We start from the raw sequence: 20,284 nt of genomic DNA, 5'->3' as shown, positions 1-20,284 counted from the left end.
TGTTTTTCCTTGATTGCGGGTTTTAAAATCTTCATCGTAGTAGGTGAAGTGCCATATGTTGGGAGTTTACACATAGCTGTCCAGAATCGATTGTCCAAAACAAAAGAAATGCATTGTGGCAGCAGGCTAGTAGTATAATTTGTGCGTTTTCTTTGCCTTGGGGGATAACAAAGCTGCTGATTGGCCGGCTGCGCTCCTGCCGGTCTGCAGCTCGGCGACGCCAGGCTCTAATTTACGCCGGCGACGAATGACTCAGCTGCATCCACTTGAGCCTCGGGCGTCAAATGAATGATGCATCACCTGAATAAAGCGTGTGTTCATTCCGTGCAGGTGAGCCACTCCTCGTCGTCGGGAAGGGAGCAACAGGCGGGCGGATTTTAAAGCCGCGAGATCTGCATGCGCGTTGCTAATTTTTTGATGAATAGCACCCAGCTTTACAAATTCATGAATTCAAGAGAAGAATGAGCAGAGAGAGAAATTTACTTTGAATTAAATTAAATTGTCAAACGGGGGGGGGGGGGGGGGGTTAAATTGGTCAGCTCCAACTTTTGAGACGGAGAGGAGGCTGCCTTGCACCAGTGTGGCTCATGCTACAGAAAGACAAATATTTTTGTCCCTCCGTGTCTTCCCATGGTGACTCGCGCATCTTTTATTCATCTGGCACTTGCTGAGAATTCGGAATTGCGCCAGGAGTCAGAAACCCGAAGGAAACAATACAGTTTCAAACAACGCGTGAAGGCCACTGATGATGCAGCTGGTCGCCATGGCGCTGTCTTGTGACACCGTGGCCTATACATCTGACCTTTAATTTGTCATCCTTGGCAAATCTGCTTCCTCTATAGGAATCAAAACGAAATAAAATGAGGCTATTACGTTTGTTGCGGCGTACAGCAGTCGCAAATTCATGTTAAAAATCGCTCAGTTCATTTCACGAAACTTTCACAGAGAAAACAAATAACAATTACTTTTGGTTATTTTCACCAGCCCTTTCCTTGGTTCCAATTAAAAGCAACACTCGCGGGAAAACTACGACAATTAAAAAACAATTAAAAGAGGGACAAGGCCCCAAAAAAAAAGAGTTTGTCACAACATTCACATATTGACATTAAAATGCCCTTAATTGCTTAAACTATCATGAAAGGAAGAAACTAAGTGTCATGAAAAAACTGCGCCAGACAGAGTCGATTTTTAAGTTAAGGTGACGTGAAAGTAATTGTAACAAACTCGAGGACTGCGGCTAACCTGCATCATAAAATAACAATGATCGGCGGCAAGGACAGTCTGAACTGCTTCAATGGCGATACGCCACATCACCTGCACAAGTTGAAACGGGTTCTTTCTAAAAATAGCTCCGCATTTTTCACACTGACTGAGAATGACATGGAGAGGAAAAAAAAAAAAAAAAAGGCTAGACTGAAAGTCAGACTGCAAAATAATGACAAGTGACCGCATTGATCTGAGGACGCCGGCACGTGTCTGACGCAAGTGACGTGAAAGGAGGCGGAGCTAAAAACAACACCAGTGCATTTTAGAATTGTTCAAAATAATATGGCCTAATGAAGCTGGGATGTAGCGACTAACCTTTGGTGGTGACTATCTTAGAGGTGAGCTCCAAGCTGGCGATGTCCTCGGAACCAATGTTCTCCAAGGTTATGGTCATCTGCTGGCCCTCGCCATTGAAAAGCTGGACAGAGACAGTGCTGGACAGCTCCCCTTTGGACATAGGCTGAGATGTGTTGGCTGACCTGAGGGAGGAGAAAGTTTTGATTTCTATCCCTTTATGAAAAAAAACAAGACGAACAATTTAAAAAAATATATATGAATCAGTTACTGTTTTGGTCCATAACATGAAAAATAGGCAAAAATGCTGATTATTGATTTCCCAACGTTTTTTTTGTTTTGTTTTGTTTTTTTATTCAATGCACGTAATCAATCTGCTTTCATGGAAAATAACAGCTCTTGGAGAATACTAACTGTTGATAAGCTGAACTTTCAAGGCTTTGGACAATTTTAAACGATTCATTGATCAGAAATCACTCTCGCTATCTAACCCTTTAAAGATAACGCCAATAGCTTAGCAACAAAAGAAAAGTACTCCAAGTTCTGTTGCAGGAGGAAAGAAAAAAAAAAACCCTGTGAATGCTAGGGAGCCTCTTCTGATGTTCAAGCTGAAGGTCCATCAGAGAACCCCGGAGACCGCCTATTACATTTGTATTCTCTTTGCCGCGCGCCTCTGCTACAGTACTCTCGGAAGCCGAAAAAGAACAAAAAGCTATTCCACATCAAACGTGCTGTACTTGAAGGTGTGAGCGAGGCTTTTGCCGGCGTGATGCTTTCCCCGGGATCAGACGCTTGTTTCCTTGCACTAAGTTCGATTAATTCCCTTCCTCTCTGGTGTTGCTCACCGGGGAAGCCTTGCAGGTAAACAAAACGGGACGGCTTCTTATAAATCCAGAGAGGCCAAATGTGCCCTTGCCGGAATCCCTGCTAATTGTGGCTTTCCATTGAACAAAGTTCACAAAAGACATCACCACAGACCTCCGGAGTAGGCGTTACCTTTGCATGCCAAGCATGGCTCAGCAAAAGGTGCTTTGTTGTTTGCTAGTCAGCCGGAGTTCACGCAAAATACAATTTTCAAACTTTATCGACGTGAGGCGAGAACTCGATGCATTTTGGAGAGGATTCAAATAAAAATGTGTTCATTTTGCCGAAGGCCACTCGCCTAGGGACCGAGTCGGAGCAGTGGATGGAAAATATTTGCGTCACATACCGCCTCAAAAAAAAAAAAAAATAACCACTCTAAATGTCATTTCATAGACTGAATTAGATTTTAGTCATAAAAAGTCAATTTAATATGATTGTAAACTACTGCAGCATTGTGCACATGTATGAGGAATATTGGGTACGCTGCATTGGGAAAAATACTGCCCAAAATTCGGGAGAAAAAAAAAGAGGAAAAATAAAAATCAACGTATTTTTTTATTTTATCTGTAACAAGCAAAAACTACTAATTTCTATGAAACCTTGTGGACACACTACACCTCAAGACTCCACCAAGGCCAAACTACACACACAAAAAAACTAAATCAATAAAAATGAACTAATCCTCAAAATGTCATCAAAAATGAAGTAGTAAACATTCTTAACAACATGACCTCCTTGGCAAAGCGAACGATTGAATGATCTACTAACCGTGGTAGTGATGTACTGAGCTGAAGACGAGGCAGCGAGGGGATGACCTCGACCAGGCATCCGTCAGTCTTCACCCCGGGCAGACCCTCCAGTAGGCAATCGCTGCTAACGCCAAACACCGAGGTGTGGTACCCTAGGATCCGACCGACCGACTTTACAATTAGCCTTACGTTTTCCTTCCAAGTCGGGCATTCGTGAACTCACCGTTGACGTTGATGTTGCCAGAGGTTCGCGGGACGCCCACCAGAGTGACGGGGTAGAGGCCGGACTCTGCCGGCAGCGACAGCGCAGCGGGGAGGGACTCGAACTCCACTCCTGAGGTCAGCAAACCCTAAGTCGAGAAAGGCACACTGATTTGCTGTTTTGGTGCTCTAACTGTATTCAAAGGCCTCGCATTTACATGCACGAGACACGGCGCGATGGATGACGCAATCGGTAACAGCAGACGCTACCTCACGAAGGACAAGGCCGCCAAAGACAAACAAGCTTTTTGACCTACATTCATGTAAAACCTCCTTGGGGTAGGTAAATGCAAAGTAGTGGCGAGTATCACGCATTGAAAAGCCTTCGTTTGCATTGCGGCATTAAAAAAAGATAAATATTAGAGCCGGTAATTGGTTTTTTTTTTGGGCCGGCAGCTGTTAATTGGCTTTTTAAATAAATCGCAGTGTTTAATGACGATTTGCGCTTAGAAAGCTGACATTATCAAACTGCTATTAGACGATAAAAGGAGGCAAGACTCGCTATTGCGCAATTTAAACTTTATCCTACAACATAGGAAAATAAATTAATCATAAATAAATTTTGAAAATATATACATGAATGGGGGGGGGGGCTTTGGTGCCTCCATATTGGCAGGAGAGGTTGCGCAAAGCCATAAAAGCGCTGTGATGCTCCCCCGATGGCCTCTTACTGTCAAGCAGTGAGTAATTTGCTCTCACCTCCAGCCGATGCAGTATTACATTGTCCGAAAAAGCTTTTAAGGGATGTTAATTGGGCTATCCGCGATAAACACGTATGACTCGACGGGGGGGGGATCGGTGTTTGGAAATTGAATGAGTGCGAGTGTGTCATCAATGCCACTGACCACATTCTCCACTCGGAGCTCGTAAGGCATGGGGTTGTAGACCATCAGCTGCACCTCGCAAACATCTCCTTGGACCCACTGGAAGTCTAAAAACAAGACAGACTCAATCAATTTCCTTTGTGTACAATGTCTGGAACAATGTCAATGATGTCACATCATGTCGAAGAGAGAGACTGAGAGAGCAAAACCACCATCATGACATTGAGCTTAATCTTACTTTCATTTCATTTCAAATATTGCAGATCGCTCGTGGAGTAGCCATCATTTATGATTTGATAGCATAAACTGAAACGTTAACATTTGCGATCTCGATCTGCCTCTCAGACCCTTGGAGGAGAAAGCCAACAGCGGCAATGTACCTTGGGAAATTAAAAGCTATATTTATACGAGATAATACTGTGCAATGTGACTTTGTACTGAAAATTAATCGACAACTAATCAATTCATCAATTTTCAAAAATCCTTCATCGATTATTAGGAAGTGAATAGGAAACTAAGTATCAGCATCAAGCATCAGTGTGGAAACACAAGACAGAACATCAACATAACACCAAAAATAAATCATCACAGCGTGTTTACACGCAGCGCGCCGGGCCGGGCCGGGAATGTCGTTGGGATGCGTCGCGTAGAACAACGGATCAGATAAAAGGCCCTATCGCAAACATCAGAGTGAACGCAAAGAGCCTTTGTTTCACGTCGATGCGATGAGCGGGCGGCGTGTCTCTCGGAGATTAAGAAAACACACATGGCTCGTACGCGCCGCATCCGCCAGTCGTCGGCTGCAGTCGCAGTCTCTCACAATGCTAATGACCATCGGGGGACCACGTAAAAGCTCGCTTGCCACTAAGGGAGCGTAATGAAGTTCTCCTCGCGCGTCTATTCCACTGATCACAAGCCACCGGGGAGCCTGGTGTGTTCTCCGAAGTCTTTCAAGTCGCCGGCTTCAGAGTGAGGTTAAGACACTACAAAAGTGACAATCGGGGGAAGAGCTCAGCTTGAATTAGTAGCAGAGATGAGATGAATGCGTGCTCACAGGCGTCAAAACACATCGGGACTGCATTTGTTCTTCTAAGATGCCTTTCGCAAGTGTGAGGACGCAATCGAAACCTCATCAGCTGGCGGGCAGCTCCCGGGAGGAAGCGCGGATTTCATCTCGGGATTGTTTTTTCCTCGAGTGGTACTTTGGTTTTACGCTGGAAAAAAAAGGGAACTTCGGGGAGGAACGCGGTGTCAGATTTGGTGTATTACTCAAGGCGGGCGGGGCAGTTTTAGTTGTAGTCTATTTGCATTTTATATCGCTCAAGGCAAATACAATTTTGAAAAAACTTCAACAAACTAACTTTTGCTATATTAACAAATACATTCAAAAGGCAGTGTGGCTCTTGGTGCCATTAAATCCAAATTTGATAGAAAACTATTTTCAAAAGTCGTCATACAATTTAATTGAATTAAAATAGAAAGGCATTGATTTTATTATGACTTATTTCTGCGCAAATACATCGCAGCCAGTCAACGCACAAATAATGCACAAGCAGCAAAGGCGGGAAAGTGACTGCAGGTAGCGTCTGTTTGCAGAGGGAGATAACAGCCGTCGGCTAATATCGTCTAAGCATAATTAAGGCGGGATTATAAAAGTCGCCAAATGCTCATCTTGTTTGATAAGGCCGTGCCAGATAAGCCTCAAGTGGATCGAGCGAGCCCGGTCGAGCGGAGTTCCGTTGTGACGCCGGCAACCGGAATATTTAATCAATTCCTTCGTGGCTCTTCCTCGCTTTATGCAGTCGGGCGCACCTCCTGGCCTGATCAAGCGCCTTCTCGCCATATCAAGGACATACGTACGCCGGCGCCGATTGAACGAGTATGGCGCGGAGAGCTTTTACCGATCTTCTTGCAGCGCTCCTCTCCTCTGTTGTGCATGACGATGGGCGAGTAGATAAAAGGGCTGGCCGTGGAGGCGTTGGGACCCAGAAGACCTTTCACCTTGTGAGGACGCAGACTCACCGGGAGGTTGAGTAGCTTCACCGACCTATTTGAAAGGGGGGGGGGTAAACGGGAAAATATTCTGTGTGTTCCGCTTAATTTGCATTTTTAAATCATATTCAACAATATCACACCTATTTCTTGTTTACGTACAGGCAGAAGTAATTTCGTGTCAACTTGCTGTCAAGGAACTACTACTGTCTGTTGAAGTAACTTGGGGAGATTCATTGAGGTAAACGTAGTGTTTTGGCACCATTATAAGTGCAACTCAAATGGCAACCGGAAGCCTTTGTGCTGTCTGTAATATTCCTTCTTTACAAAAATAATAATGTCCAATTTGACTGCCACTGTGAGCATGATTATTCTTGTTGGACTGCTGAATTGTACTGAGCGATGAGTCATCAGTTACTTGCGCTGAACTCGGTAGAGTTGTTTTCAATGAAGTGTCCAATGAGTGTATTTCACTCGTGTAATTCATCCAGTGAAAATGTTGACTTACCGGACAATAGGGAGCTTTGTAAAAGACACCGGTGGGAGCTTAAGGCCATCCGGTAAGGTGATGACCTCCATTCCCCCCGGGCACTTGGAGGTGTAATTTTCCAGGCTCTGAGTTACTTCTTTTTTCTCTAAAAAAAAGAAAAAAAATGTAGAAACAGCAAGTGATTTTATTTTTTTATTTTTTACTGTGCAGGTTTGGTGTTGGCGCGCCATAAATAAGCCAAACATTAATGGCCTGTGAGGTGAGTCTCCCTCAGCAATACCGTGCCGAGTCTTGAAATAAAAACGTTAAGCCTTATTGTAGCATGAATAGCTTTAAAGAAGGAACATTACTGCTCACCCAGCCGTAAAAATTGCTTTGGCTGGGAAGCGGCCGGCGTACGTCCAAGGACACTTCGCTTGCGAAGAATTTCAACGGCGCTACCACGCCTCATCTCGAAATGCACATCCGCTGAGCGTATCTCTCATGACATCATCGTCCGAGTCGACCCTTGACTGCTACTCAAAGCTTACTCTGCCTTATCATACGATCCTTGAGGGTGTCACTCACTCCGCGATGACCCGTAATTAGTGGTAAGAGCTTCATCGACACCGCTGGAAATGCACCCCCCCACACACACATTTATTCCCGTGACAATTGGATGCACAGCGTTGGCATGCACAAATTTGGTTTGCTGAGTCGAACTCATTGTTATGTACTAATTTTATATTCCACGCGCGCCGCAAAAGAGATTAATTACCGCCAGTGGATACTACTGTAGGTGCGAGTTAGGTGCGAGTTCACCAAAAAAAAAAGCTTAATTTACATGCACAAATCTTTGCTCAGCCCACCATGATTAATCTTTTTTTGAAAGCATTGTTGCGCAACCGTAAAAAAAAAAAAAAAAAAGCACAGCAAATTTGCTTGACTGGCGCTACAAAAAAAGAAAACTCTTGCAACCTCCATGAATATTTCATTTTTATTTATTTAACCAACTCAAGTTTGGTGCGGTTAAATGAGACGTGATGGATGGGCATTTTCACTTTTGTGTCTAAATGCACAAACAACGTTTTGATGGAACCTTAAAGCTACGCGGCTTGCCTGTAACGCTTCATAATTTTGCCGCAATCATCCCCCATCAAAACTAAGGTCGAGGCTTTTAACAGACTTCCCCAATCCCGCTCGGGGCTGAAAGCGTTATTGCTCGTGGCGGACGTACAAATCATTACCTGCCAATCTCCATCTGAAACTTTCCGTACACAAACGCATTCCGACACGTTGCGTCGACTGGATTTACTCGGCTGCACGGGCGACCTCAAATCCTCTGCCTGACATCTTCGATGAGACACAATCCGGAGAGACGTCCAAAGTTGGACAAAGTAAAGACGAAAGATAAGCTCAGCCAACAACTCTTCATTGTAAATCAAATGAAGTGGACGTTCTGGCAACCCAAAGTGAGTCGATGCAAATCGGATCGGCTGTTTTACCTTAAGTCTCGAGTCAAGCGACAGAGCCGCGTCATTTGGAGGAAATTTATAAATTGATGGAATTGACAGTCACACAAAACGGAAACAGATTCAAACACTGCAAATAAGAAAGTGAATTGATAACTCAACGGTACATCATTGAAAGGACGCCTCACAAATGTCCAGTTTGCCGGCCCAAAGCTCCTTGCGCTGAAACCAAACGTAACGTCCGCTAAGCTTGTTTCATCTCGGTCATAATTTAACTCGCGTCCATTCACGTGCTCGGCGGCCAAGCGAGGATTACGACCGGCCTCTATTGTGCGGCCAGAAGATTGTCTGGCTCACGCTGTTTTGGTAAAAGCTCAAACTGGCGGCGCAGGATTTCTGGTCACGGCACAATGTTGCACTCGCTCCAAAAAGGAGGCGGCTTTGTTGTGCGCCGCACACTAATGAGCGCGCTGCTGCTATCACAAAAGGCCAGGGTGGCTGTTTCCAAAAATATATATATATATATATATTTTTTTTAAGAAGCACCTCACTGGGTTTAAATAGAACATGTAATTAAGGAGCAACACTGCCTTTTTGTTTTCCGTCTAACTTTTCTCTCCTCTGTCGCCGCGTGTGGTCCACCGACCTTGATCGGACAGGAAGTCCAGCATGGTCTGCAGCAGGAAGGACAGGTGGCGTACGGACAGGCCCGGGTTGCCCATCCGGCGGGAGGCGAACACCAGCTCGTGCAGGAGACGGATTTGAACGGCGGCCCAGCCTCGGTGCGTGCCTGCGGGAGAAAAGTCACATCTGAGGCTGCCGTAAAGTGCCTCATTGTTTGCCGCGAGTGCACCAAATGCAATTCTCTCACAAAGCTACATTTGTGAATGACTTCCATCTGTCTGCCGCAAACGCGTGTACAAAGCACTGCGGTCTATTGAGTGCGCCATTAAGGGGAATACGATAGGAAATGTCAGATGAAACTGGGGGGGGGTGCTGAAAAGGGTGAGCTCACTGGGGATTTTAGCACGGTCTTGAGCTACTTAAAAAGACATTAGTGCCACATCGCCGTCAAGTGCATCCGCCTCATTAGAATGCATCAGCGAGCGTGCCGCTTGACAAACTTACATCTCATCCCACCGACCGCCTAAAGGCTGACAACAGTTTTTTTCCCCACAAGTCACACTCGCCCCCCCCACCCCACCACATAAGGAACAATTCTACTTTGGAGCCGTTCCAAACGTTGCCCATTTGTCTGTATTATATTGTTAAAAAGGACTGCATTGTTGGACGAGATACTTTAAGGGCCTCCTTTCATTGCATTTTGATTTGGAGCTACACCAAAATTGGATGAGGTCTTACCTTGCTCCGCACCGACCATTCATCACTTTAATCAGCAACAGGGACACTCTTAAGTTGAAGGTTGCAAAAAAAAAAAAAATGACGACACAGCAAAACCCCGAAAGTTAAATGTTGGATTATTCAAATATTAGAAAAAAATCAGAAATGATTCAGCATTTCCTCCGACTACCTACTCAAGCGATTATTTGAAGGACCACTCGAGTTATATTATTCTCAAGACTTTTACTCGAGTACTGACCGCATTTTGCCATTTCTGCTGGCAGCGCAAAACCGATTGTGCTCAATGTTCGGCTGCTACAAAAAAAAAAAAGAAAGCATCGTGCAGCCTTGCTGCTTATTTGTGTTATTTTTATTGCAGTCGTAAAACTCGGATGGCCGTATTAAGATACTCAATCAACCTGCAGCTCGTTGCCATTCAAAGGGCAAACGAGGCGAGCCATTGTACCGGACCAATCCTTTTTCTGCATCTCTCAAATAGCCATCACGGGAGATAACACGGATGTCCTTGAAGCTCTTGTGTTCCATCTTTTATGTCGCGAGCGTTTCGAAAGGCTGTGGAGTGGCTGCGGCGAGCGCCGAGGGGCTCGAGAGTCTGCGCAACCCAGAGTCGCTCGCGGAGGGGCCGGGTGTTTGCGCTTGAATTCACAAAAAGCCTGAAGAGGCACTCGGCCAAAGACGGCCCGAACCCGAGTAGGTGATGCGCAACGGCCTTTGTCTGGACAAGCTGCAAACTACCGGTTGCGCTTTTGGAAATCCTTCCCGTGTGATGCGACCTACCTTTACTGAAGTCTTTGGGGTCGAGGGAAAGGCTGTAACCGGGTAGCGTCTCCAGCAGCAGCTTGTAGCAGGCCCTCCAGCCGGGCTCCGGGATGGTGGGGGCCACGCACTGCATGGCGGCCACGCGCTTGAAAAACGCCGACTTGCGGCGAAATCCGATCAGTTCGTACAGCTCCGACAAGATGCTGTAGCGCTGGATCTTCTCCTCCTCGGATAGCTGCCGGCGGGAGGAGAGCAGATGGCGCCATTTAACTCCACCGCTGGAATCTGAATTTAGAAGAGCTCCTACCTGTCCCAGATTGATGTAAACGGCATTCTGCAGGAACTCGGAAGCCTCTCTGGCCCGTTTCTGAATGGCCAGCACGCGCACGGCTTTCACGCAGGCCTCGAGCTCGATCACGCCGGCGTTCTTATACTAAAAGGGAAGATAAGGCGAAGCGGGTTGATACAAAGTTAATTGTGCGTTCGACTGCGCCAGCCAATCTTTTCACTTTCCGTGAGACCAAAGAAAATTTGATTTATCATGCCTTCCATTAATTTCCCCCGCACTTCCACACTCATTGTCTGCTTATTAAAATTCAATTAATACCTGAATAGCTGTGTGATTTCATTGTGAAAGAACCAGTTACAGGTAGGGGGAATTGGTACCAAAAAAAAAGTCAATTATAATAATGAAGATAAAGCTGCGGGTCCTCGACAGGTAATGAGCCTTCATTCGGTGCTCGCTGAGCGCCGAGGGATGGGTTGCAGTCGTGTTCTTATGTACATTGTGTTTTGACACATCTAGCAAGTATGGCGAGCGCTCGCTGACTCATAAAAGTTTGGAGACAAAACCTGCTCGTATTATTCCCCCATGTATGTCCGAGTGAGTGAGTAATGCGGTAAACAGCAGCTGTCGAAAGCAACGAGCTCCACAAACTCAGTCTCATCCATCTAATACTGCCCCCTGGTGCTCAGGACGCATATTATGATTATAATTATGATGATGTGGTCAAATATGAAAATCACAAAGCCCAGATTCCACATTTTTGAAATACCTTTCCATAGTAGGAGATTGCCTCTTTGTACTTTTCGATAACATCCTCCGGGCTCAGGCAGTTCTTGGCCCGCCCGATCTCGGCACTGGTGTCGGCGCTGATGCCGTTGGCCGTGAGGGCGCCTGCGCTCGGGAAAGTAGGAGGTGATTAGTTTGGGGCGGAAGGCGGCACGGCACGCTCTGATGCCACACTTGATGAAATGGGGAAAGGAAGCCAGCGGAAGGGGACTTGACTCCGCTGCTCAATGCGTGAATAATCTATAAATGCAAACAAAACACTCGGGCCAGCTGTGTCAAATATGCGTGCGGCGTATCTAATTTGTGATCAAGAAGCCTGCTTGCACTTTATATGATTGAATACAAATGGAAGATTTTGCATTTTGCAGGCAGATAGATTGTGAATTGTCAATAAAGCTAGGCTGCTATTTTTTTTTTTTTTAAATCTTCTAAATGTGGATATACAGAAAAAAAACAAAAGTTTCCATTTCAGCAAAAGTAGAATTTTGGATGCACAAATCCTATGGGACTGTGTTGCGCTGCCACCTGCTGGTGCCTCCAAAACATGGGAATTAAAGTCTCAAGCGTCTCAGAAAGTCGCTGCGGATCATTTGCATGGGACAAGACCGCCCCCTCAAAACAGATTAGTCCTCTATAAATGTCTAATAATTCTTCAATTCAGACAATTCAAGAATAGCGTGAGAAAAATAAAACGGTGGGACAGCAATGATCAAACCTAATTAACTAGGAGCTTAAGAGTCGGCATGAAGGCTGAAAGACATGCAGGGGCGACTAGAAGCGGCTACGTTTGGTTAGAAGCCATCATACCTGGGTCAATGAGAACCTCCTGAGCCCCTACAGAGACAAAGAATGCAGGTTGACACAAAGAGCAACGTTAGCAGTGTTAGTCGCCCAAGTAACTCCGATGATGAACAAAAGCATTGCACCGAGTATGCTTTATTTACTCCAAAATAACGTGCACTCATATCCAATCGGCCAATTATGGGGCAGGAGGTGTCTGTGCATCATCGAAAAGCATCAGAAGAGAGGCGAGGGAGGACACAAAAAAAAAAAAAAAAATGATTGAAGCGATTGTAATGCTGGCAGCGCTCGTCTTGGTCGTGCCAGAAAGGCCGCTTGCCAAAAATTTGATCTGCTGTGATTGGGGTGGATAAAAGCAGATCACTCCGACTGAGCCCTAATTATGAAAAGTGAATGAGGAACACTCGGCCCTTTATGATGAGCTCAGTGAAGGGTGCAGCATGGGAATTGACTTCACAAAGGCCCATTTTCAAAGTGAGACAGTTCATTGGAACGGAACGCCGTGTTAACTGCATGTTAATACACGGGAAGCAAAAGATGGAGCCGATTAGTCAAAAAAAAAAAACATATCCAGCCCAAAAACATTTTGCCAAAAGAAAAAAGTCACCTGGTCTGTGGCGTTTGCCCGCATCAACTGATTGCGAGATATTTGCCTTGTGCATGAGCGTCCTCCCCGCCGTGCCTCCGGGATAGTGCAAGATGACAGACGCCGAACACAGACCCTCCAACGCAGCTGGACAACAACAAAAAATAATTCAAGGGACATTATATGATGGATTTTTGATTTTTGGGGGGAAATTATACACGGACGCTTACCCCCCAACCAAAGGAAGTCATTCACCCCCCTGAGCAGCTCCACGGCCATGTGATAGTGGACCAGGGCATCCTGCAACATGCCCGCTTGGAGACACAAGTCGCCCACGTGTTTCCTCATGCGTCCCTGGCAGCGCTTCTTATAATGCCTGAAGAGCAACGGCGAGGAACTTGGTGAGCTATACAACGCAAACGTTTTGCTCGCGGAGGAGAGGTGGTGCACTGGGAAGGGGGGGGGGGGTGAGCATAGGCAAAGGGGGCATTGCAACTTTGCAGCCAACTATATAAACAGTTCAGCATGTTTGGTTTTTTTGTTTTGCTACAATTTATCACGCCAAGTCTATGCAATCTATCTGTGTTATTTAACCCTAGGGGAGGAAAGTTTGGGATCGACACGGATTACACCAAGGGAGTCTGGCGTCTCACCTTTTCGCACCCAACAATAAACTCACAGGACAGTATGAAAGAAAAAGAAAAGGCAGAACAAAATAAAGCAAGGTGAACAAACCAAAAGGAAGGTAGACGACAAAAAAATAAAAAATAAAAGAACATTCTCAACATTGCATTGTGTTGATGCTTTATGGTCCTCTCAAATTTAAGTGCTTCAGCGCCGCCTTATGGCCCAACCACAAAAGGCTGTCGTTCGGACACCGCTACAAAATTTGCACTCACCTGCTGTCAGTGTCCAAACCCACAAAGTCCTTCTTCTCAAAGGGCACACAGAGCAGAGGGATCTTATCGCCCGACTTGTCGGTGGCACGGTCCAGCCGTTTGGACTCCAGGACAATAAATATGGACTCCACAAAGTCCTCCACCCTCTTCTCCACGTCGGAGCAGTCCTCGAAGCTGGGGTAGAAGGCCACGTCTGTCCTCTGCTGCTCAGCGATCTCCCCCTGGAGCCCGAACACAAGCAACCTGGAGTCGTACAGCGTGGAGCCGTACACTTCCTTCTGGGCGTGGAAGCGCTCGGCTGTCGGAGGCCAGTCCTTGGAGGAGCCGCAGGTGGTGACGCCCACCAGGCCCACCACCTTGCGGTGCGTCTGGAAGTCGCCCCACTCGTTGTTTTCCGACAAGTAGTGGTGGCGATAGCGGATGTAAAGGACCCGCTGAGAGTCCCGAATGGTCACTTGGCTCACGCTGGAGATGCGCTTGTAGATTTTGAAGAACTGGTCCACAGGCACAAGGCCGACAGGTTGGACCACCACCAGAACTGACTGGTGATCTTCGGCACATTGCAAGTAGTCGGGGACGCTCATTTTCCCATGTGGTTCCTTGGGGCAGAAGTAAAGGTATGAGGGCTGGACTGCACATTAAAAAAAAATCAACTGAAAATATGACTTTTATATTATTTTAGAAAAGAAATAAAAAGGAGGCAAAGGATATTCCACCTTGGTGTTGCATACAATTATTATTTGTTAAGACAAAAAAAATCTGCAGTTACTCTCCATTTCTATTCGTTTATTTGCAATATGATTTGAATCACCAATGCAGAACTGTGGAAAAAATTACTTCTTCCTCATTAAAAACATTCTCATAAATATTAGATTTCTCTTGAAATTAAGATTTAAAACACCGTTTTATGCTCTGATATTTGACCTACACTGTTAAACAGTCATGCACAGGAGGAGTTTGGATGATTGAATCATGCAAATTGGATTATTAAATGATGAAAATTGAATTCAAGCCAGCACAACGTTCTGCATGTCCATTTGACAGTTCTCTTGTAGCTTAGCCAACTAGCCGGTGCACAATAGTCACGTTGGTAACATCTCAGGCTGCAATGTAACAAAAGGGTTAAATAGCACACATAAGCGTGCATCTATTTTCAACTGGCACCATCATGACTTCTAATCCATTTATTCGTGCATTGCATTACCTTTCGCAGCAAGCTGTCAAACGTTGCAGCTTCCTCCTTCGGCTCACGGGTTGGCGACGGAAGAACAACAATGTAGTTTCATTTCAAATTAAAAGCACAACCCAAAACAGTTGCTTAGCATAGTGGTCTACGAGTGCAATTAAAAGCTACTAGAACATTATGACTTAGCGGTCTACTGGTGTAACTAAAAACTACGAGAACATAATAACTATACCAGCAACGAATACTTAAATCGAGTGTGCTAAAAGCGCGTCGATCAAACGAAAACAATGCTTTTATTTTGAATTAGCAAAACCTCTTTTCCTGTTGCATCCAGAACAATAATCCGTCTGCTACAAATGTCGGAACATTAGTTTGGTTTTAAAGGCCTTTATTGATCAAAATGATTTATTCATAACAGAAAAATGTCAGACTGAGCACAAATTCAACATAAAGTCAACCGTGCACAAGAACATTTTTTTACTAAACTAACTCACAAAACAAAAAACCAATAAAATTAATTATAAAAGAAATGTATAAACAAAATAAAATCTGTATATACATAATCAACAAATAAAATCATCAAATACCATTAGGGCTTTCCAATTTCTTTCCAATAAAACAAAAACAACTGTCGAAATTTTGTATGAATTATTTTACCAATATTATTCCAATTTTAAGCATTATTTAGTTTTTCCTATTTTGCTGTACCATCTCATATTTATTGTCATTATGTGCGTGAATCAGAAATCCAGAACTCAAATGCAGCTGATAAAAGGTACTTTGTTCAAATCGCTTTCAATGAAAAAATGTGAGTGCATTCATCTGAACAGAATCATTTGTTTCAAATATATCAAGGTACATATTGAATTGTCTTTTATTGGAGGAATATTCTTTTCAAGAAATGCAACATTTACAGCTCTGACAGGTTCATTCGGATCTTTGCATCATACCCTCTCAAACTGAGCCACACCATATGGAATCAAATCACAATCCGAGTGATACGTGTCAAATCGTCTTCGATACTAATAAACATAAAAGGTCACAGGCCTAATGTTGTGTTTAAAAGCTTATTTAGAGAATAAATTTGGAATCAAATATAAGTAGCATTGTAAATGTATCTTTTAAAAAAGTCTAAGATATAAATGAATGCACTAAATTTTTTCTGATGACACTGAGCGAAAGAACCGTCAAAGAAAATGTGACTTTTGTGATGTCATATTAAAGACGAAAAGGTTTAAAGATGTATCAATGAAAGATGGTTCAATCTATAAATAGGATCAAGCCTGGTGATTCAGTGCATTTCAAAACGGATTTCCCGAGGAGAGGTCAGTGACTTTGTTTCTCACAACTTTTCTGTTTTAGAATTGCTCAAATATTCCTAATATGTAAAAGACATAAAAAGAAAATTGTTAAATGGGTGTAATACTAGTGTCATTAATTTTAATATGATTGAGTTATGCCAACAATGTACTGTATATAAAGCATTGGCCTGCTTTTTGTCTTTAATTGTTCATTTTCGAGTTCAGTTAAGTCATTGTAAACTTAAAAAAAAAATACTTTCCTTTTTTTTTTTTATTCTTATAAAATATATTTTCTGACGACACAGAAAAGGCTTTCAAGAGAAACGGATTCCTGCATTCAGACTGCATTTAACAGGCATTCCAAATTCCCACCTCTGATTAAAACATGAACTCACCATTGATGGACAAACAATAAAAGTGTTCCCAATTTTTTCACCTCATGACTTCAATGTGATTGGCTTTTTGCAGAATTATTCCTTCAACCAATACTCTTGTGAAAATCACGCCTGAAGAAGTCAATGACAAACAAAAGTGCAATGGTTGAGAGTCCCTCCAACATAGAGGTGAGAAAAGAGATCACAGTCACGCCTCATTCGTGCTGCATTATTTGTGATTGAGGTCTTGTGGTGTTTTTTTTTTTTTTCTTCTTCTCCAGCTCAACGGCGCCAAACATGGAGACTCTGAAGATGCGGAAGACAAACAAATCAAATGGGACAACAAGCTGCAGTACTTGCTCACTTTGATTGGCTTTGCAGTTGGATTTGGAAACATCTGGCGCTTCCCCTACCTTTGTCAAACCTATGGAGGAGGTGAGAGGCCATCATTGAGCATTTTGAAAACAGTCGATGACTGTCAATCAAGAAGGTTACTACTTTCCCCAGGGGCCTTCCTCATCCCGTACGTGATTGCTTTGGTCTTTGAGGGTCTCCCCCTCCTCTACCTGGAGTTGGCGATCGGGCAGAAGCTCCGCAAAGGAAGCATTGGATCGTGGAAGCACGTCTCACCCATATTGGGTGGAGTAGGTAGGTGAGCACCCCTTTTTATTTCTTTTTGAGTTGTGTTGACATGGTTCTTTTCTTCTTCCAGGCATTAGCTGCATGTTTGTGTCTTTCCTGATTACCCTATTCTACAACTCGGTCCTGGCTTGGGTGATGTGGTACTTCTACAACTCGTTCAAAAATCCTCTGCCTTGGAGCCAGTGTCCAGTTAATGACACAAGTGTGTCTGTGTGAAGGATCTAGAATTCTTTGAAGAACATTTGACAATGAATGTTGCACCATTGTAATTCCCCCATGTAGATTTGACTCGAGAATGTGAGAAAAGCACGTCGGTCAACTTCTTCTGGTATCGTCAGACCCTCAACATCACTACTGACATTGAGACCAACGGTTCTCTGCAGTCGCACTTGGTGGCTTGCCTGGCTATTGCCTGGTTGATGGTCTATATCTGTTTCATCAAAGGAATCAAGTCCATGGGAAAGGTCAGTTGGCAAAATGTTCGGTTTGACTTTTAAAAGTATTGAAACTTGGCTTTGTTTTTAGGCAGTATATGTGACGACCACTTTGCCCTACCTGGTTCTCACCATTTATCTGGTCCGTGCCCTCACCTTGCCCGGAGCCATAGATGGACTGGTGTATCTTTTCACCCCAGATGTAAGTTTTCTTGGCTTCTTCACTTAAGCATTCCGGATCCAAACTTAACAGCTGATTCTTTTATTTCAGTGGGAGATACTGAAGAACCCTCAGGTGTGGCTTGACGCCGCTACTCAAATCTTCTTCTCTCTCTCAGTGGGCTTTGGAGGTCTCATTGCGTTCTCCAGCTACAACAATGAGCAGTAAGAAGATGTCATCGACAAAGTCACGTGCGTTGTACTGTACGCTACATTGTCTTTTTTTTTTTTGGTTCTATGCAAATCAGTAATAACTGCGAGAAGGATGCACTTTTGGTGGGAATTACAAACAGTGCCACATCCCTGTATGCCTCCATCGCCATATTTTCCATTCTGGGCTTCAAAGCCAACAACGACTTGCAGAACTGTCAGGACGAGTACGTGAGGATCTTCCAGGAGATTTACGGACAGTCTGACTTCAAGTTTCTCAAAGAGAGTAACGTAACCTATACCTGGTTGATTGAGTCTTTGAAGACGGCAAATCCAGGGATAAACTCCACGCTGTTACCGAGAGAGTGTAACCTAAGCACCTTCCTTGACCAAGTAATTCTGAAAAATGTTCTTTTTTTGGATTGACATGTTATTCCAGTGGCCCCGTGGCTCCCTCCCCTCAAACCCATTCTAGATCTGCCAGTGGCCTGATACCAATTCAGAATTGTTTCTTTTTTCTTTTTTTTTTAACCTTAGAGTGCCACTGGAACTGGCCTGGCTTTTATCACGTTCACCCAAGCAGTGCTGGAGATGCCCTACCCTCAGGTATGGGCGACCTTGTTTTTCCTAATGCTCCTCAGCTTGGGCCTGTCTTCCATGTTTGGCACTCTGGAGGGAGTCCTCAACCCCATTCGTGAGCTCGACGTCATTCCCAAATGGCTCTCCGTTGAAGTGTGGACAGGTACGTAAAAATCATTGAGATGGAAAGTCAAGGATAGTCCGGATTTTTCTTTTTTACAGGGCTCGTCTGCTTGACTGCCTTTTTGATGTCGCTCATCTTCACCATGGGTTCTGGGAACTACTGGGTTGAAGTGTTCAACACTTACGTGGGCTCCATCCCCCTCCTCATTATTGCATTTTTTGAAGTGATTGGAGTGTCGTATGTCCGCGGAATGAAAAGGTCTGAATTGTTTGCTGTAAAAAACAAAAACAAAAAGAGTAATTTGTTTCCTCTCTGTCCTCAAGATTCAGTAACGACATCTTTTTAATGACCGGGAAGTATCCCTGTCGTTACTGGAGAATTTGTTGGACTATCATCAGTCCGGTGATGATTATCTCAGTATTGATTGCGTACGTGGCTCTGGAGGCACAGCATGCTCCCACCTTTGGCACATGGAATCCTGATTATGTAAGCAAATTGTACATTTCTCACTTGACTCCCAGTTTGGAAAGATGTCTGTTTTGTTTTTGTTTTTTTTAGGAACTATTTCCCCAAACTGAGGTCAAGCCTTACCCGGGCTGGTTAATTGCCATCAGCGTATTGCTCAGTTCGGTGCCTTTGAGTCCCATCCTTGTTGTGGCTTTGTACCACAGCATCAAGAACACGTCCAGGCGTAATGTCAACCCGTACAGGGTTACCATGGCGAATTCCCAGCAGGAGGAGCAGCAGTCCATGTAGCGTTTGTTAACACCATGATAACGCCATGATTTTTCCTGCATGTATACAAGAGATTTGCAGTTGATACAATGGAATGAATTTCAGAATGTTAGTGATTTGATCATGATTTTACCTGACTATTTTTTAATGTCAGTACTTTCGGCACACAAACGACATTGGAACTTATGGAAAACTACCACAAAGTGTCTTAAACCTTTTTCATGGAAAAATACCAAGAGTAAGTCAAAGTCCACATCACACAGTGTGTAGTAAAATAGCTGGCCGATTTTCAACTAGCCATCTTTATTGATCTGACGGCTGGTTTACTGGTGGTGGTTTATGACGAGTCTCATTAAAGAGCTTTGGCTCAAGTGTGGCCTTCTGGGTTGAACGGGTGCAAATTGAATTATCAGATGATGCTGCACATGAGTGAATACATATATTAAACTTTGAGCATGTTTTCTCTTGCATCCTTGGCTGAGAAGGGGGAACTCCACTTTATATCCCATCATCAAATAGATTGAATCAAAACATTGTATTATAATATCAGCAATTTGCACTGCAGATAGCAATTTGCACGCATTTGCGGAAAGCAAAACCTTTGCAAACGTCCGCTCTGGATTTGCGCACAAATCATCGGTACAAAACGTTACAGCTAATAAAAGAATGGAAAGCGCTGAGGGCGCCGTATTAGCGCTAAATGGTTACTTTTCTGGCCTTGATGCATTCCATCCAGATTAGTTTGTTGATGCTGACACATTTAAAACGGTGAAATGTTCATTTGGTAACTATTTGACCTTCCAACAAAAAGAGCCCGCATTCGTCATATACTCCTTAAATTCCTGTATACTACACGGGACATTAAACCCC

General features: G+C 44.1%; 2 protein-coding genes across 5 annotated transcripts in view; one reads left to right on the top strand and one right to left on the bottom strand.

Moving 5' to 3' along the window:
- trappc9 (trafficking protein particle complex subunit 9) overlaps positions 1-15,005 on the bottom strand; it is a 54,579-nt gene extending 39,574 nt beyond the window's left edge. Inside the window, exons 1-15 of one of the 3 annotated variants that reach the window (XM_085901039.1) lie at positions 14,875-15,005; positions 13,671-14,269; positions 13,002-13,147; positions 12,793-12,918; positions 12,192-12,218; positions 11,368-11,489; positions 10,620-10,745; positions 10,331-10,547; positions 8,838-8,981; positions 6,759-6,885; positions 6,160-6,305; positions 4,280-4,365; positions 3,397-3,523; positions 3,193-3,325; positions 1,582-1,745 (exon numbers count right to left, since the gene is read on the bottom strand). In XM_085901039.1, coding sequence (XP_085757165.1) covers positions 1,582-1,745; positions 3,193-3,325; positions 3,397-3,523; positions 4,280-4,365; positions 6,160-6,305; positions 6,759-6,885; positions 8,838-8,981; positions 10,331-10,547; positions 10,620-10,745; positions 11,368-11,489; positions 12,192-12,218; positions 12,793-12,918; positions 13,002-13,147; positions 13,671-14,254 — 2,275 coding nt within the window. In that variant the 5' untranslated portion in view covers positions 14,255-14,269; positions 14,875-15,005. Of the gene's footprint in view, positions 1-1,581; positions 1,746-3,192; positions 3,326-3,396; positions 3,524-4,279; positions 4,366-6,159; positions 6,306-6,758; positions 6,886-8,837; positions 8,982-10,330; positions 10,548-10,619; positions 10,746-11,367; positions 11,490-12,191; positions 12,219-12,792; positions 12,919-13,001; positions 13,148-13,670; positions 14,270-14,598; positions 14,748-14,874 lie in introns of those variants that run through there. The other 2 variants (XM_085901040.1, XM_085901041.1) reach the window with 2 other exon arrangements.
- Positions 15,006-16,119: 1,114 nt separating this feature from the next.
- LOC147040706 (sodium-dependent neutral amino acid transporter B(0)AT3-like) lies at positions 16,120-19,874 on the top strand. Of its 2 annotated transcripts, none has more exons than XM_085900960.1 (13): positions 16,120-16,181; positions 16,626-16,720; positions 16,813-16,966; positions 17,039-17,179; positions 17,244-17,375; positions 17,456-17,637; positions 17,699-17,809; positions 17,879-17,991; positions 18,075-18,369; positions 18,514-18,718; positions 18,778-18,937; positions 19,003-19,165; positions 19,238-19,874. In XM_085900960.1, the coding sequence occupies exons 2-13, from the start codon at positions 16,676-16,678 to the stop codon at positions 19,433-19,435; spliced, it is 1,899 nt and encodes a 632-aa protein (XP_085757086.1). In that variant the 5' UTR covers positions 16,120-16,181; positions 16,626-16,675; the 3' UTR covers positions 19,436-19,874. The 2 variants fall into 2 exon arrangements, with proteins under 2 accessions (XP_085757086.1, XP_085757087.1); XM_085900961.1 differs by having other exon boundaries at positions 17,022-17,179.
- The last annotated feature ends 410 nt before the right edge of the window (positions 19,875-20,284 follow it).

Source organism: Syngnathus leptorhynchus, chromosome 20, assembly GCF_054491065.1.
Source record: "Syngnathus leptorhynchus isolate UIUO chromosome 20, UIUO_Slep, whole genome shotgun sequence".
Classification (NCBI taxonomy): domain Eukaryota; kingdom Metazoa; phylum Chordata; class Actinopteri; order Syngnathiformes; family Syngnathidae; genus Syngnathus; species Syngnathus leptorhynchus.
The sequence above is the reverse complement of the archived record's forward strand: the minus strand, read 5'-3'. Positions and strand labels throughout refer to the sequence as shown.

Bases quoted from the DNA above. Each gene is read 5' to 3' on its own strand.
- LOC147040706 (XM_085900960.1), top strand. From the start codon at position 16,676: ATGACAAACAAAAGTGCAATGGTTGAGAGTCCCTCCAACATAGAG. The intron at 16,721-16,812 runs GTGAGAAAAGAG...CTTCTTCTCCAG, and splicing joins AGAGTCCCTCCAACATAGAG to CTCAACGGCGCCAAACATGG. The intron at 18,719-18,777 runs GTACGTAAAAAT...TCTTTTTTACAG, and splicing joins CTCCGTTGAAGTGTGGACAG to GGCTCGTCTGCTTGACTGCC.